The sequence below is a fragment of the Tasmannia lanceolata genome, unplaced genomic scaffold, assembly GCF_043159265.1.
Source record: "Tasmannia lanceolata isolate RefF3 unplaced genomic scaffold, GAP_Taslan_0.1 ptg000020l, whole genome shotgun sequence".
NCBI lineage: Eukaryota > Viridiplantae > Streptophyta > Magnoliopsida > Canellales > Winteraceae > Tasmannia > Tasmannia lanceolata.
In genome coordinates this window covers 9,113,855-9,129,126 of record NW_027518697.1, presented here as the reverse complement: position 1 = coordinate 9,129,126, position 15,272 = coordinate 9,113,855, and the positions used below count along the sequence as shown (strand labels likewise).

Here is a 15,272-nt window from a genome sequence, read left to right as displayed (position 1 = left end):
TCGTAATGATATTCAAGAGGGTAAAGATCAACTTGTGTGAAGGTATGTTGATAATTTGAAGTTTTCTATTCGTGGTGAGGTGGAAATGCACCGATCATTGAGTGTCAATAATGCATATCAACTAGCCTTGAAGGTGGAGCCTAAGTTTGCTCGTCGAGGTGCTAAGAAGTATGTCGATGTTCGTAGTCTCTATCCTTCTTTCAAAATAAATCTTCACAAGGAGGTACAAACTCGAAATCCGAATATTTCAAATAAAAGTCTACAAAATCAGCCCCTACATATCATGTTGGAAATCAATCCAATCGTTCCAACAATCTAAATGCTTGTTTTAAGTGTGGTAAAGTTGGCCACGCTCAATGCTATACCAAAATTCTCCAATCCAGTCAGAGCGTTCCACACCATCGCCATCACTGGAACCACCACGAGCTCCTCGCAGTACCAATTCCAATCCAATCCCACCGAAATATTGGCCTCCAAAGCCACATACGTCTGTCCAGTTCTGTTCCTCATACAAGGCAGAACTTCAGCCGCTGATAAATTCAACCATGTGCAATTGAAGAAAAAGATAGGTTCCAGTCCGCCCTACTGTAGAACAACCTAGGCGTGGAGGTTTCAAGCGTGACGTTGTAATGTGGCCTTCGACAACTGTTATTTGCCACTTCGCAGTCGATGAGGGTTATATTTTGAATGGTGTTTTTTTATTACCCACTCCCCACTCAGTCTCGCTCAAGCCCCCCTTATTCAGCCCTCTACCACCATTTAAGGCCATGTTTGGCCACCATGATTTTTATTTTTTTTTGAGAAATGATGTATTCACCCCATTTTTTTACATGTGACAGCTGCCTCCGGTGTAAAAAAGAGTAATCATGGATATACTAGAGGGAGCTGCCTAAGTAAAAACAAAGTGGCCGAATATATCGCTTCCCATTTTTTTCATGATAAATTCTCAAGTGATGAGAGTGGGGAAGGAGGGCAGGAGAACGAGAGACTTTAGAGGGCACGAATGAGTAGTGGGTGAGAGGCTAAAAACACAATGAAAAAATAAAACATATTATGGGTAGAATTTTTTTGTCTCGTTGTTTTTCACACCTTTCCTACCCTCTCCACACTCAGTCACTCTAGTGTCTTCACCCCCCCCCCCCCCCCCCCCCCCAAGCATTAGGTCAGATAATACTATCGGGAAAAAATCATGGTAGCCAAACGTGGCCCAATTAAGCAAATATTCAATAGGAAAAAAAATTCACGGTTTCCAAACATGGCCTATGAGTCTCCACAAATTAAAATTTCATGACAGTGGGAGAGAATCAAGTAAATGGTCTACATAGAACAAGTGGTCCTCACTTATACTTTTGCCTTTTGCTTTGAAGCTAATTAGAAAATTTTAGAATAAATAAAGGAGTTTTAGATACCTTGCCTATGGGGATAGAAAGGGAATAAGTCGTGCAATATCACAGAGGAGACCCTCTCTCTCTATTTCGTCTTGAGCAAAAGTCTATTTTAGTCAAAAGTCAAAACCTAGGTTAGGGCTCTTAAACCCAAAGCAAAATTTCTAATCTTGGGTTAATTTCTCCAGCAGAAAACCTAATTCAAAGAGGAGAAACTAACCCTACAAGGCTGTAGTTAGTTACCCTGTAGATTAATGATATAAGTAGTCTATAGGGAGGAGACAAACATTTGACTTACCTAGAATTTACCTCATAGAATGGTGATAAGTGGTGTTTGGTTGCCAACCTCGTAGAGTTGTGGGAGGGGGTTTCATTACCAATATAGGAAGAGGAGAGAGAGAGAGAGAGAGAGAGAGAGAGAGAGAGCATCATTCTCCATGCCAATGTACACCTTTTTAAGAAATTTGGCTTGGAAGGTACGGTGCAACTTGGGTCGGGTTCAACCCGGTTTTGGCTCGGGTTGGGTTGTTATTTCCTCGAGTGGGGATACGTTTGGGAAAAGCCAACCCAATTTAATTTTGGGTTAAGTTAGGGTTGAGACCTGATCTGAACCCAAACTATGTCGTCAAATTTTATCTTGATTTTATTTAGCGGTGCAACTCGGGTCGGGTTGGTCAGGTCTGGTTGAGGTCAACCCGACCAGACCCGTGGAACCCTTTTTTCCAACTTGAACCTAACCCAACGAGGTTTAACCCGACCCAACCCGACCCAAATTCAACTGACCCATTCCGAGTTCTTAAGCTTACAAAAAAAAAAATGATAAAAATGTTGGGTTTCACTCGGGTCGGGTTGCCTAAACCCTCAACCCAAACCCGATCTGTACTCAACTCACATTGGGAAACCTCAATCCAAACCCAAACTCAACCCGATCTAAGTTGCACCCCTAATTTTCTTTGTGTTATTGTATTTTTCTGTTTGGCCCTAGGCGAACCCGACTCAACCTGAACTGATTTTGGGTTAGATCGGTTGGGTTAGGGTTGATAGATTTAGATGCGAGTTGGGTTAGGGTTAATTGACCATTCTCAACCCGAGGCTCGGGTTGGGTTGAGTTAGGGTTAAGGGAATGCTATCATGGGTTGGGTTGGGATAGCCTTACCCGATCTAACCTGACCCGAGTTGCACCCTTATTGGAAGGTATAAGGAGACGACATGGATATCACATCACCAAACATGCAATGATTACCTATGAGACTTGTCCAATAGTCTCAAGGGATTTCGATGCTACATTAGCAACCAAATTAACAAAAGATTTTGCTAACGTGACACCCAAATTAGTGCAAAGCAAAACCCCAAGACTATCATGGCTTTTATGCAAACAAACAAAGCTAAGGGCACTCGTTAGCAAAACCCTTTTTAAAAAAACACACAATTTTTAGGTGTCCATCATTTCCAAAGATCTAAACCATTCATTGTTGTGCCCCGTTAAGGACTCATGTTCAAAGAGAGGAGAGATTGAGAGTATAGTATTGGTTGTGAGAATAAGTATGGGAGGGACTTACCTTGTTCAAAGATCTAAACAATTCAGTTGTTGGCCCATACAAACCATTCATTGTTGTGCCCCATGAAGGATTCATGTACAAAGAGAGGAGAGGGAGAGTATAGTATTGGTTGTGAGAATAAGTATGGGAGGGGCTTACCTTGTTCAAAGATCTAAACAATTCAATTGTTGGCCCCACCAAGGGTTCACGTAGAGGAGGAGAGAAAGAGAAACACTATACTGGTAGTAGACCTGGCAAAAAGTAACCCGGACCCGTGGGTCCACCCTGCCCGCCCGTAAATTCCGGGTCCAGGTCACCAATCTGACACCAGTTTAAAATTGACCCGCGGGCCCACCCGGCCCGTCAAAATTGGGCCAGGCCGGGTGGACCCGCGGGTGCCCATAGAGAATTACAAAAGTTTTATTTTTGCCTTTTTTTCCGTAATTGTCATATTTTTTTAATTTTCTTTGTAGTTTTTTTCGTAATTGTCATATTTTAATACATTCTTTTGGTATTTTTTTTGTAATTTTTCTACTTTGCTTTCCTTTTTTCATAATTTTTCATTTAAAACTTAGTAACCGTATGATTATTATAAATTGCTATTATTTTATTGCTAGCCACCTTTGCGCAACTCGTACTTCTGTCGGATCTTTGCAGCAAAGGATCTGGACAAGCCGAAAAGTAGACTCGGGGAAGGTGTCTAGCGAATCCCTATTAAAAAAAATCTTAAAAATAATATGTCAGAAATCCGGGCGACCCGAGGGTCGGCCCGGCCCGTAGCCGGGCCGGGTCCAAGCATAGTGACCCGTAAAATTTTCCGGGTCATACCCGGCCCGGCCCGCCCATTTGCAAGGTCTAACTGGCAGTGCCTTCAGAACCAGTGATGGGGGTGAATGGCTTTGGCTTCAATGGGGGCAGGGGTGATGGCACTTGAATGGGAAGCGTTAATTTTTTGGGGAAAAAAAAATATACCTTTATTTTTTAATATTTTTTTATACTTACCCCATTTTTAATAAAATATGCCCCCATTTCCAATCATCGCTAAGATGGAAAATAAATTTTGCCCCCCTTGTGCAAAATTTCCGGCATCGCCCCTGAATGGGGGTGAATTTATCCTACAATGGGGCCAACTTTTTATCACTACCGTAAGACAAAAAGACAACTAAGAAAATTCTGTGTAGTCAACAGGTTATTGGAACTTTCACCCATAATTTCTGACATTAACCCTTTACACGCCGGCCAACTTCCACCCATAATGCGCAATACATAAAACAAAACTTTAGGAAAGGGAGAAGAATGATATTTATTTAGCAGGGGGTGAGATAGGAACCCATTAAATTAGGCATGGATGCACGTACCAGTTTGTGTTGGCAGATAAACAAGACAAACTGGCATGGTGGAAAATGCCTTTATTTATGGGTGTCACTATCAATTTCCGCTGTTATTTTGTGAACTGAAATTGTAATCTTGGTTAGCTTCTTCAAGCTGTTTGCCAGTAAAATTACTATATATTCTCTCTCCTTCATGATTGTCAACTGAAATTGTAATCTTGTTTCTTCCTTCAAGATTTCTCTCCAAATCCTCTATTATTCCTTCCAAAACAAGCTTGGTTTGCTTTGAAAATTCACAGCTTTCCATGAATTTCTTCAATCTCTCAGCAACCATGTCTTCCTGATGCCCCAAAATCCTGCCAAACCCAAAAAACAACTGAAAATAAGTCCCGCTAGTCAGGCTATTATCATAAGAGGAATGGCATTTACAGACCACCCTGGTGGGCCCCATCTTAGATTGTGCCATGCCCCCAATAAAAGCAATATAATTTGATGATCCCAGCCATTTGATGAAGAGCATTGCAAATGGGCAGAATAGAGATTAGAGAATATAGATGGTTAGAACCAGAGAGATTTTTGAAGCCCATGGACAATTCATGGTGAGCCCACCAGACAGACGGTCAAGATCAATCGAAGTGGGGCAACATGCAGGGCAGGATGGGCCTAAATATCATCATAAAATGTTGCAACCTGTTCACTGATACTTACCCATTGAGTTTGCAAGCTATATGTGAATCTACAAACTGCTGGGTGCTTCGCAAATTCAGACTCTCGCAAAGGCCAATGTATTTGTTCTGTAGATAATATTTCTGATGTTGATTTTCAGCAAGGAAGAAATCCGAAGCATAAGGGATGATCTTTGTGACCATCCTCCTATTGATCTTCATTTGAAACTTTATCTTTGACTCTCTTGCTTGCTTCTTCCGATCCTCATTAGCATAAAAAATTGCAGAGAGGTAGTGTGTCTCAACCCCAAATCCCTGTCACAATTAGATCCCTCAGAAACAGATATTGAAAAACCATGCTGTAACAATATGAATTAAACGTCTAAATTATAGTTTTATGGTTCTCTCAAGCAATTGAGTGTTTGATTACAGGGTGAATTACCAGATATTGTTTGTTGGTGGGATCATGGCTTTCAAAGAACACATTGCAAAGAGATTTGTAACAGATTTTACGGTTATCATAAGTGACTTTTACAGCCTCAGTGTGACCAGTTCCTCCTTCAATGACCTGCATATCATCAAACAAAGTTGAATTGAGTAAAAAAAAAAGGAATTAATAATAAATCTTTTATCACCAAAATTCTTCTCTCTAAGTGTAGTTAGATCGACTTCATACCTCTCTACTTGTTGGTTTTTTAAGGGTTCCTCCACAAAAACCAACAGCTGTTTTAACAACTCCATCACAATGCCCAAAAGCAGCTTCCAAACTCAAAAAACTATCTGTAATAAAATCAAAATGTTAAACAAGGAAAAATCCTTTTTGAGAAACAATATTTCTTCCAAGAACCAAAATAAAAGGCCAATAGACACACATGAAATAGAAATAAAGACAGACTACCTCCTGCAAAAACAGCCTCTTCGAGAAACTCCAATGGAATATTATCCGAAGATGTTTCCTTTATGAAGAAATCTGAAATTTCAGATTTGGGTTGTTGAAGTAATCTATACATTATTTGGAAATGCTAAGGAAAGATTTGGTTTGGGTTTCTCTACTTTTGTAGTGATCTTGTAGCATATCTCATATATATAAGTCTGGTTTTGGAAAAGTAGAAAGTTGGAAATGATGGGTTCACACTAAGCCAGTTTCCTCGTTTTGAATGCGCGTACAAGCTTTAACCGCGGATAGGAAGCTGTCGACAATATTTTTCGCCAACTTATCATATCGCGAGAAAATACTCTCTTAAATTTGTATATATACGGTGAGATACTACGGAGTGGAAATACGTATATTGAGGAATCAGTTGCTTGCTTTGGAACTTGGTCCAAGAATCAGGCCAATCATGCAATTTAACATTAAATAAATGATCTAATCTCCCCCTTTTTTACTTGGGACAGCCTCTTCTAGTGTAAAATAGTGGTCATTAGCAGACTAGAGGAGGCTGTTCCAAGAAAAAAAAGGGGTGAATATATTGCTTCACTATATATAAAATGTTTTTTTCTAGGGAAATGATATATTCACCCCCTTTTTCTTCCCCGGGCCACCACCTTCAAACCTAGATCAGATGATCCTAAGCCTTTGATCGATCCCTATTTGGAACTCAATCAATAAAAGCTAAACTATTGGTATTTTTGTCTTCTCATCTAATGCATTGGATGCCCATTCCACATGGGGCCAAGAGGATTTGGTTCTCCTCATTATGTTCTACAAGATCAATGGTCTAGATTGCACATGATTCCACATGGGGCCAAGAGGATTTGGTTCTCCTCATTATGTTCTACAAGATCAATGGTCTAGATTGCACATGAAAAAGAAGAATGATACTACTTTCTATTCAAAACGTATGGATGGTACCACAATTTGAATGATCTAAGTGTTGGTGTATGAACTTTCTCAAACCCAGACTACAAAGGGACGATTTGGCAAGCATAGAAAAGATAAGAAAACAATGGCTTAAGTAGAACATGGTTTTGTTCTGGTGTGAAGGGAAAGGTTGTAAGTGTGTAAACCGGTTTGAACTTTGAAACATGTGGAGAGAAAACGGGATGGAATTTTCCAAAGAGTCAAAAAGGGTTGTTTGGGACTCTGTTATGATTTTGTTAGTCTTTATAAAGTTCTTTCGAAAAATCCACAAGGAAAGGTGTAAGGCGTTCGGCTGGAACTTTGACTGGTAGATTGTTGTAATTATTAAATTTGTAAGCTACCCAAACAAAAGGAATGGAAATTAGTTTTTATATGGTGGGTAAGCATATATTCCTAAGAAAAACTATTAACTCTATGATTCAGATCCAATAATCAGAATCCTCCAATTGGATGGTTTGGATTGTCTGATAGTAGATCTCGGCCCTTTTCATGCTGATATCATGTGGATAACACAAATTTTGCCTATGTGAGCTGATATTTACACCCTTATCTAATTAGGGCTGCTATAGACATTCTTAATTAGAATTAGGTATGTCACTTATACTAGTAAGACAGACTGACATGGTGTAAAACACAAGTCACACACCCATGTATGGGAGCTTCCTAAGAGCCCCTCCTAGTAGGCCATATATCCAACAATACATTAATAACAATTTATTAAGACAAATATACCTCTACCTATTTCATAAAACTACTGGCATACCTTTATTTAGTACACATGCCCGTTTGGGACAACCTTCACACAAGGTTGTCATGACTCATGACTCATGACTCATGATATCATTTCTTCCTAATATCAAATTATATTGTCAATTCCCTTTGCAAAAGATGTCGACATGGACATTTTTTTTTTTCTTTGTTTTTGTAGCTTAGTGGGAAGCTTTGGCCTAAAATACTTAGGTCTTGAGTTTTTGGTTTCCATGTTTGAAGTCTTCTGTTTCGTAGATTTGATTATTTGCGAGGAAACGACGAGGGTTCCCGCGTCATTTTTTATAGTATTATGGTGTGTGAGTAGGGCCAGCAATTTCACCCGTGAAAACGGGGATGGTGATGGGGATGGAGATGGACCCGCCTCGCCCCGTTTTAATATGCAAGCCATTATCAATATCCTCTTATTTTAATACTGTTTTAGTGTTTTTTTTTAATAGTAAATATTTCTTTTATGCTAATGATATTGGTACTACCATATTTTGATAAGTACACAAACACGGCTGGTCTTTTTCTTTTTTATGGGTGTTAAAAAGCTTTTTTGAGGTGAGGATATTTGTGTGGGGCGGGGACGGGAGGGGGATTTTGTATTCCCCGAGGGGTGGGACGGAAATTCCCCACCATCCCCGGGGACGGAGAATGGTCCTTTCGGCAGCGGCAGGGACAGGGAGGGGAAATGCAGCATCCGGCCCCACCCCCATTGCCCGCCTATGAGTGAGTGCCCATTTTATATGAGCTGGTCATTGAAAATATGTTGACTAATTTTGCTGACCTTTCCGAAGTTTCCCTACACTCTCGTGTGGATTTCTTGTTAGACACGAGTTGGAGACATCTCACACCATGTTGTGCGTTTGAATTTCTCGTTACTCACGAGATTTGAAAAGTGTATGATGACTAGTTGACTACACGTTGGAAAAACATCAAAAATTTCCTTAAAACCTTTTTCCTTGGAAAATTACTTGGTAAGAGACGAGGAAAAGAAAATTGGGCAACGTCTAGGGGTGGTTATTCGGTTAAAACCGAACCGAAAAAACCGAAATGTTAAAACTGAATTTATTTCGGTTTCCCAAAATTCGAACCGAAACCGAATTTATGAGAAACCGAACCGAAACCGAACCGATTACAAATTCGGTTTTTCGGTTAATTCGGTTTGAACAGAATAATTCGTTTAACACACAACACAGTGTTTCTCTCCAAATGAGAGAGTTAAAAAAAAGATGATGACCAGATTCAAAAGCAAGTCAAGCTTGAAACCCAAATATTCGGATAGAGATCGGAGAGGGATCTCTTGAATCTTGATTCACTTTTTTCCTATTCCCTTCCTCACCAAACCCTAAAGAAACTCAAGATCTGGAGCACTCTTACTCTTCTTCTTTTTTTCCCTTCTCCAAGCTCTTGTTTCTCTTCTCTAAGCTCATGCTCAAGCTCTAGGAATAGAGAGCTCTGTTTCTTCTTCTTCTTCTTCTTCTTCTTCAACTTCTTCTATTTTTTTTTTCTTTTCCCCGAACCCTAAACTCATCCCCTTTTCCTTTCTTCCCTAAACCCTCGTCTCAGATCTTGAGAGAGAGAGAGAGAGATCTCAAATCTTTTTTTTTATGGGTAAGAGAGAGATCTCAAATCTTAAGAGAGAGAGAGAGAGAGATGTCAGAGAGATATTAGAGAAAGGCCCTTTTCTACATGTCTTTTTAGTAAGTAGCACCCTTTTGTACATTTGTTTTTTTAGGAAATGGCACATGCCAACAGACAACAGCTGTCATACACTCATACACCAAAATTTTAAAAAATGTCGCACATTCCCCAAGAATTCACATGCAAAGCCTCTTTTTCATTAAAACAAGGGAAAATGACCAAATAGAAGGGGTTTCTACTGACTATGACATTTCAAGAGGGGTGTTTTCTAAATCACCAATCAAGAGTGCATATGACTAAAATGCCCTTGACTCTCTCTCTCTCTCTCTCTCTCTCTCTCTCTCTCTCTCTCTCTCTCCCTATCAAATCATCTTTTTTGAAATGATTACATTTAGAGAAAAACAAATCCCAAAACCCACCTTTTTCCCTCTTCTTCTTCTTCCTCCCACATACCAAAAAAACGTACGTATGAAAAACCCAAAAACCTCCATTTTTTAAACCCAAAAACCTCCATTGTCAGATGCCAAAAGCTCCATTCTATTGCTGAAAACCTCATTTTTAGATGTGAAAGCCTTCCTAACCCTTCATTGCATTGCACGACGCCTCCATTTTCAACAAATATTGGAAAAAAACATTATTGGATTTGGAAATCTTAAAAATCTTCACTAGAAACCATAATTCCATTGCAGAAAGCTTCCATTTAATGGAAAGGTGTGTATTTTTACCCCTCTCCCCTCTCTTTCCATTATAAGGCATGTTTATAAACTTGAATGAAAGTTTTTCATGTTAAACTACTGTCTTCCATTGCAGAAAGCCTTCAATCACTATTTAATCTTATTTAAATTACTTTAAACACTTTATAATCATTGTTATTTTTCTGTAAACCACTAATTTCTTAAGTTTAACCAGTATTTCACTACCATAAACCGGTACTGAAGTGGGTGTTTATAAGTGGTTTATATAGCTTCTTTGGTTAAGAATCCTCCGTAGTGGTTTATAATCGTAATTAGTAGTTTATTAAGGCTTACCAGTGGTTTAGAGTGTTTATAATTGGTTTATAAGGATTTATAAATGATTTATACAGGGTGAGCAGTAGTTTATAGTGTTTATAAGTGGTTTATATAGGCTTATAAGTGGTTTAGAGTATTTACAACTGGTTTATATAGGGTAAACAGTGGTTTATATAAGCCTATCAGTGATTTAGAGTGTTTATAAGTGGTTTATGTAGGCTTATCAGTGGTTTAGAGTATTTACAACTGGTTTATATAGGGTAAACAGTGGTTTATATAAGCCTATCAGTGATTTAGAGTGTTTATAAGTGGTTTATGTAGGCTTATCAGTGGTTTAGAGTGTTTACCATTGGTTTATACAGGGTAAGAAGTAGTTTATAGTGTTTATAAGTGGTTTATATAAGCTTATCAGTGGTTTAGAGTGTTTACAACTGGTTTATATAGGGTAAACAGTGGCTTATATAAGCCTATCAGTGGTTTAGACTGTTTATAAGTGGTTTATGTAGGCTTATCATTGGTTTAGAGTGTTTATACATGGTTTATACAGGGTAAGAAGTAGTTTATAGTGTTTGTAAGTGGTTTATATAGGTTTATCAATGGTTTAGAGTTTTTACAACTGGTTTATATAGGGTAAACAATGGTTTATATAAGCCTATCAGTGGTTTAGACTGTTTATAAGTGGTTTATGTAGGCTTATCAGTGGTTTAGAGTGTTTATACATGGTTTATACAGGGTAAGAAGTGGTTTATATAGACTTACCAGTGGTTTTAGAGTGGCTTATCAGTGGTTTATAATGTTTATAAGTGGTTTATATAACCCTATCAGTGGTTTAGAGTGTTTATAAGTGGTTTATATAGACTTACCAGTGGTTTTAGAGTGTTTATAAGTTGTTTATTTAGGATTACCAATGGTTTATAGTTTTTATAAGTGGTTTATATTGGCTTAACAGTGGTTTATAGAATTTATAAGTGGTTTATATAGGGTAAGCAGTGGTTCATATTTCCTTGTCATGACTTAGTAGTGGTCTAGAGTGTTTAAAAGTGGCCCGAATTGTCTTAGTAGTGGTTTATGTTGTTTTATGGAGATTTAGTAGTGGTTGAAGTTGTGCATAATTCTAAAATGGCTGCTTTACTTGTTAATTGGAATGATTTTTTTTCAATTGGTTATTTTGACAATGGTTTAATTTTGTGTAAACAGAAGAACGGTAGAACGAAGAGCTTCTTTTATCTTACACGTCGACGGCTTTGTAAAGGATGCGGTATCATTTGAATACATCGGCGGGAAGAAGTTGCCCGTAATTGTGGGTCGAAAAAAAATTGTGAAAAAATTGGAAGCAATTAGGGGTTTAAACCAAACTTTAGGGCTCTAAACCATACAATTCTAAGAAATTAGGGGTTCAAACAAAACTTTACGACTTTAAACCATATATTTCTAAAAAACATAACCAAACTTTAGGGCTTTAAACCATAGATTTCTAAAAAAAAGGTTTTAGTTGCTGATTTTCCAAATTGAAAGAGAGAGAGTACCAACCCTAACTTATTGGTTTGAGTCTAAACTGATTTGGGAAAATTATAGAGTTTTCTAAACTGATTTCCCAAAATATACGGTTTTCTCAACTAATTTGGGAAAATATAGGGTTTTCTAAACTAAATTTCTAAACCAAACTTGGAGGTTTAAACCAATAATCTGTGAAAATTTTGGGGAAAATTAGGGGTTTAAACCAAACTTTAAGGCTTTAAACCATAGATTTCTAAAAAAATTAGGGGTTTAAACAACTGAAAGTGAGAGACTACCAACCTGTGAGAGGAGGTTCACTCAGAATAAGAGGATACCGGAGAGAGGTGCACGAACCTGAGGGTCATTGTGACCCTCTAATGGACGGTTGGGATCATCCCATGAGAGAAAGAGGGCATTGTGGCCCTCTAATGGACGGTTGGGATCATCCCATGAGAGAGAGAGGGGCATTGTGACCCTCTAATAGACGGTTGGGATCATCCCATGAGAGAGGGGGGCATTGTGGCCCTTTAATGGACGGTTGGGATCATCCCATGAGAGAGAGGGGGGCATTGGGGCCCTCTAATGGACGGTTGGGATCATCCCATGAGAGAGAGGGGGCATTGGGGCCCTCTAATGGACGGTTGGGATCATCCCACGAGAGAGAGAGAGAGGGGGGGGCATTGTGGCCCTCTAATGGACTGTTGGGATCATCCCATGAGAGAGAAAGAGAGAGGAATTGTGGCCCTCTAATAGACGGTTGGGATCATCCCATGAGAGAGAGGGGGGCATTGTGGCCCTTTAATGGACGGTTGGGATCATCCCATGAGAGAGAGGGGGGCATTGGGGCCCTCTAATGGACGGTTGGGATCATCCCACGAGAGAGAGAGAGAGAGAGAGAGAGAGTCCTCTAATGGACTGTTGGGATCATCCCATGAGAGAGAAAGAGAGAGGAATTGTGACATAGCCCTTAGATCTATAGAGGTTTCCATAATATGCAGTTCCTCTAAAGATCGGAGTGTTAGGATCATCCAATATAAATGATTTTTTTGGCATAACCTATTTACGTTGTGACCCATCACATGGACGGTTTGAATCATTTTATCGTGTGGTCCGTACAGTACTTTTTGAAAAATATGGGACCATAAAGGCTTACACCATATAAAATCTTGATGGGTTAAGGTGCATTGGAAAAGAAAATTCAAAATCAATTTTCACGTTGTTTGAGACTTCTACAAATGTTTTTTGGTTTTTCTATATATGTGTAAATTGACGTGAGTAGGGCTGTGCATTATTCGGCTAAAACCGAAATAACCGACCGAACCGAATTCGGTCGGCCATTTCGGTTCGGTTTGTAAGTGTTTCGGTTCGGTTTCAGTTAGTAAAAACATAAAATTTCGGATTTCGGTTTCGGCTTCGGTTATTGTTCTGAAAAAGTCGGTTTATCCAAAAAAACTGAAGTGGCGGGTTGGTTAATATACGTTATGTACCTTCGTCTTTTTCTTTTTCATTTGTTTTAAGGGAAAATGACCAAATGAAAGGACTTTCTACTGACTATGACATATGAAGAGGGGAGACTAGGAAATAACCAATCTATAGTGATGGTGACTGGTTTGCAAGGGTTTAGGACAAAAATGCCCTCATTTTTAAAATACCGTCACCTCTCTCTCTCTCTCTCATGGGATGATCCCATCATCCTATGGAAATGATATTTTGGGCACAACCTATTCACGTTGTGGCCTATCACATGGACGGTTTGGATCATCCTATAGTGTGGTCGGTACAGTATTTTTTGAAAAAAAAGGCGACCATAAGGGCTTACACCATATAAAATCTCCATCTAAAACTACATTAAGTAACTAATTAAAAAGAGGTAACCTGTTTGGCAGGAAAATCAGCAAAGATTCAAATGCAAGGGTTGTGCCATTTGTAGTGAGGATTTGGAGATCAAGACTCAAGAGAAGTACAATATGGGGAGGTTCCTAGGCAACACATTAAAATACAGTAAAAGCAGGGGTGTGGCAATATCAATTTCATTGTCTGATATTTTTCACACCCAATGTTTGATATTTCCACACCTCTTGTTTCCTCTTTATTTTAGGGCGTTGCGCAGGAACCTCCAGCGCAACGTTGCGCAGCAAAGTTTTGTTAGAGAGTGAGTGAGAGAGTTTCTCCAAGTAGAGCAAATATAATGAAAGAGAACTCTACAATTGATTAAGCTAAATATATAGTAACAATTATCTGTGCATAAATAAAACTAACTTGACAATGGATGGAACAAACATGATTGAAAATGACATAATTTTAAATTTTTTTAAAAAAGAAATATGAAAGGACTACTTGTACAAAGAAATAAAAGAAATTTAAATAACTTACCTTTCAAAGTGTGAACCAGAGCATAAGGACTTTAGCCTTTCCTTCTGTGCCTTTAAAATAATTTCTGAGGTAGGCCTTACAGGTCAAGATTGTTTTCAAGAGGCTTTAAGAAGGAAACTTCCGTGTTCTATCCCCTAGAGTTGGTGGGAATTATTTTTTTGAAATGGTGAAAGAATACAACAAGAACAAGAACAACAAAAAGAGAGAGCCGAGGCAATCAAAAGAACAGCAAAAAGAGAGAACAAGTACAATGAATACAACAAAACTCAAGGAGGAAGAAAATAAAAAATATCTATACCCGATCTCGATTGCCTCCCCAGGTAAGCCGATCCGCCTCTGCATTCGCCGATCTCCTGACATGGAGGAATATTACAGAGTGACCTTCCACATGATCGAGTATCTCATCGATAAACTCTGAAAATCTCCAAGGGTAGGGGGATCTCACATTGAACCGTCCAATAACATTGAGGGAGTCACTTTCCACAATGAGGCTTTCCAAGTCTGTACTCGGCACCAACCTAATATCCTGATCTTTGCCTCGTTAGAATCCTTAATATCGATCTAGAGATTGTCCACTTGATTGAACTGCTCAACATCTCTAAGGATTCATCCAATGCCTACTGGTCCGGCGTTATCCAAACTGGAACCGTCAAAATTTAGCTTTAAACTACGAGGATCAGAGGCTTCCACCTAAGTGTGACTACCTCCTCATAGTCCCTACTATAGCAAATCTCCTTCCAGCATCGTCTGATGTCACTAACCGAGTATAAGCTGAAACTAGAAAGAACTTTGGCCCAAGAAATGTGAGATTATGATTTTTGAGAGTTAAAGTTTGTGGTACCACTTGGTTGGTGATTCAAGATATTGTTTAGACTGATTTTAGCTGAAAATAGTCACTTTTTTTTTAAATACTGGGATCAAGTTGTGAGATTAAAAGTGGGGTTTTGGAGTGATAAACTCCTATATTAGGACATCTTTTTCTCATTCCATGCTCTCAATAGGTCACTTAAGAAGAGCTAGTTTATATATGAGTGAATTTGCACCTTTAGATTTTACAGGTTTACTAGGATTTTATTATTTTTTTGGATTTGTAGTTCCTTCAAGGCTTGTGTAATTTTTTAAAGAGGAATGCTAAACTCAGGGGTGCCCATGAAAAATCAGCTGAAAGGGCACCTCCGCATGTCACCAAAGTGCATTTAATACTCTCTGATTTGC

At 38.8% G+C, this 15,272-nt stretch overlaps 1 protein-coding gene across 1 annotated transcript; it reads right to left on the bottom strand.

The window, feature by feature from the left end:
- Positions 1–4,201: 4,201 nt before the first annotated feature.
- Positions 4,202–6,009, bottom strand: LOC143854958 (uncharacterized). Its single transcript, XM_077365105.1, has 5 exons — positions 5,818–6,009; positions 5,596–5,699; positions 5,362–5,487; positions 4,963–5,234; positions 4,202–4,610 (listed from the first exon to the last, which is right to left on the bottom strand). Exons 1-5 carry the CDS (start codon positions 5,927–5,929, stop codon positions 4,352–4,354), a joined length of 873 nt encoding a protein of 290 aa, XP_077221220.1. The 5' UTR covers positions 5,930–6,009; the 3' UTR covers positions 4,202–4,351.
- Positions 6,010–15,272: the final 9,263 nt, after the last annotated feature.

What these genes read in the sequence shown, in the direction of transcription:
- LOC143854958 (XM_077365105.1), bottom strand. Translation starts at nt 5,929, where the DNA reads ATGTATAGATTACTTCAACAACCCAAATCTGAAATTTCAGATTTCTTC. An exon ending in CCACCAACAAACAATATCTG is followed by an intron (nt 5,235 to 5,361) that starts GTAATTCACCCT and finishes TAATTGTGACAG; the next exon opens with GGATTTGGGGTTGAGACACA. An exon ending in ATAGCTTGCAAACTCAATGG is followed by an intron (nt 4,611 to 4,962) that starts GTAAGTATCAGT and finishes TGGGTTTGGCAG; the next exon opens with GATTTTGGGGCATCAGGAAG.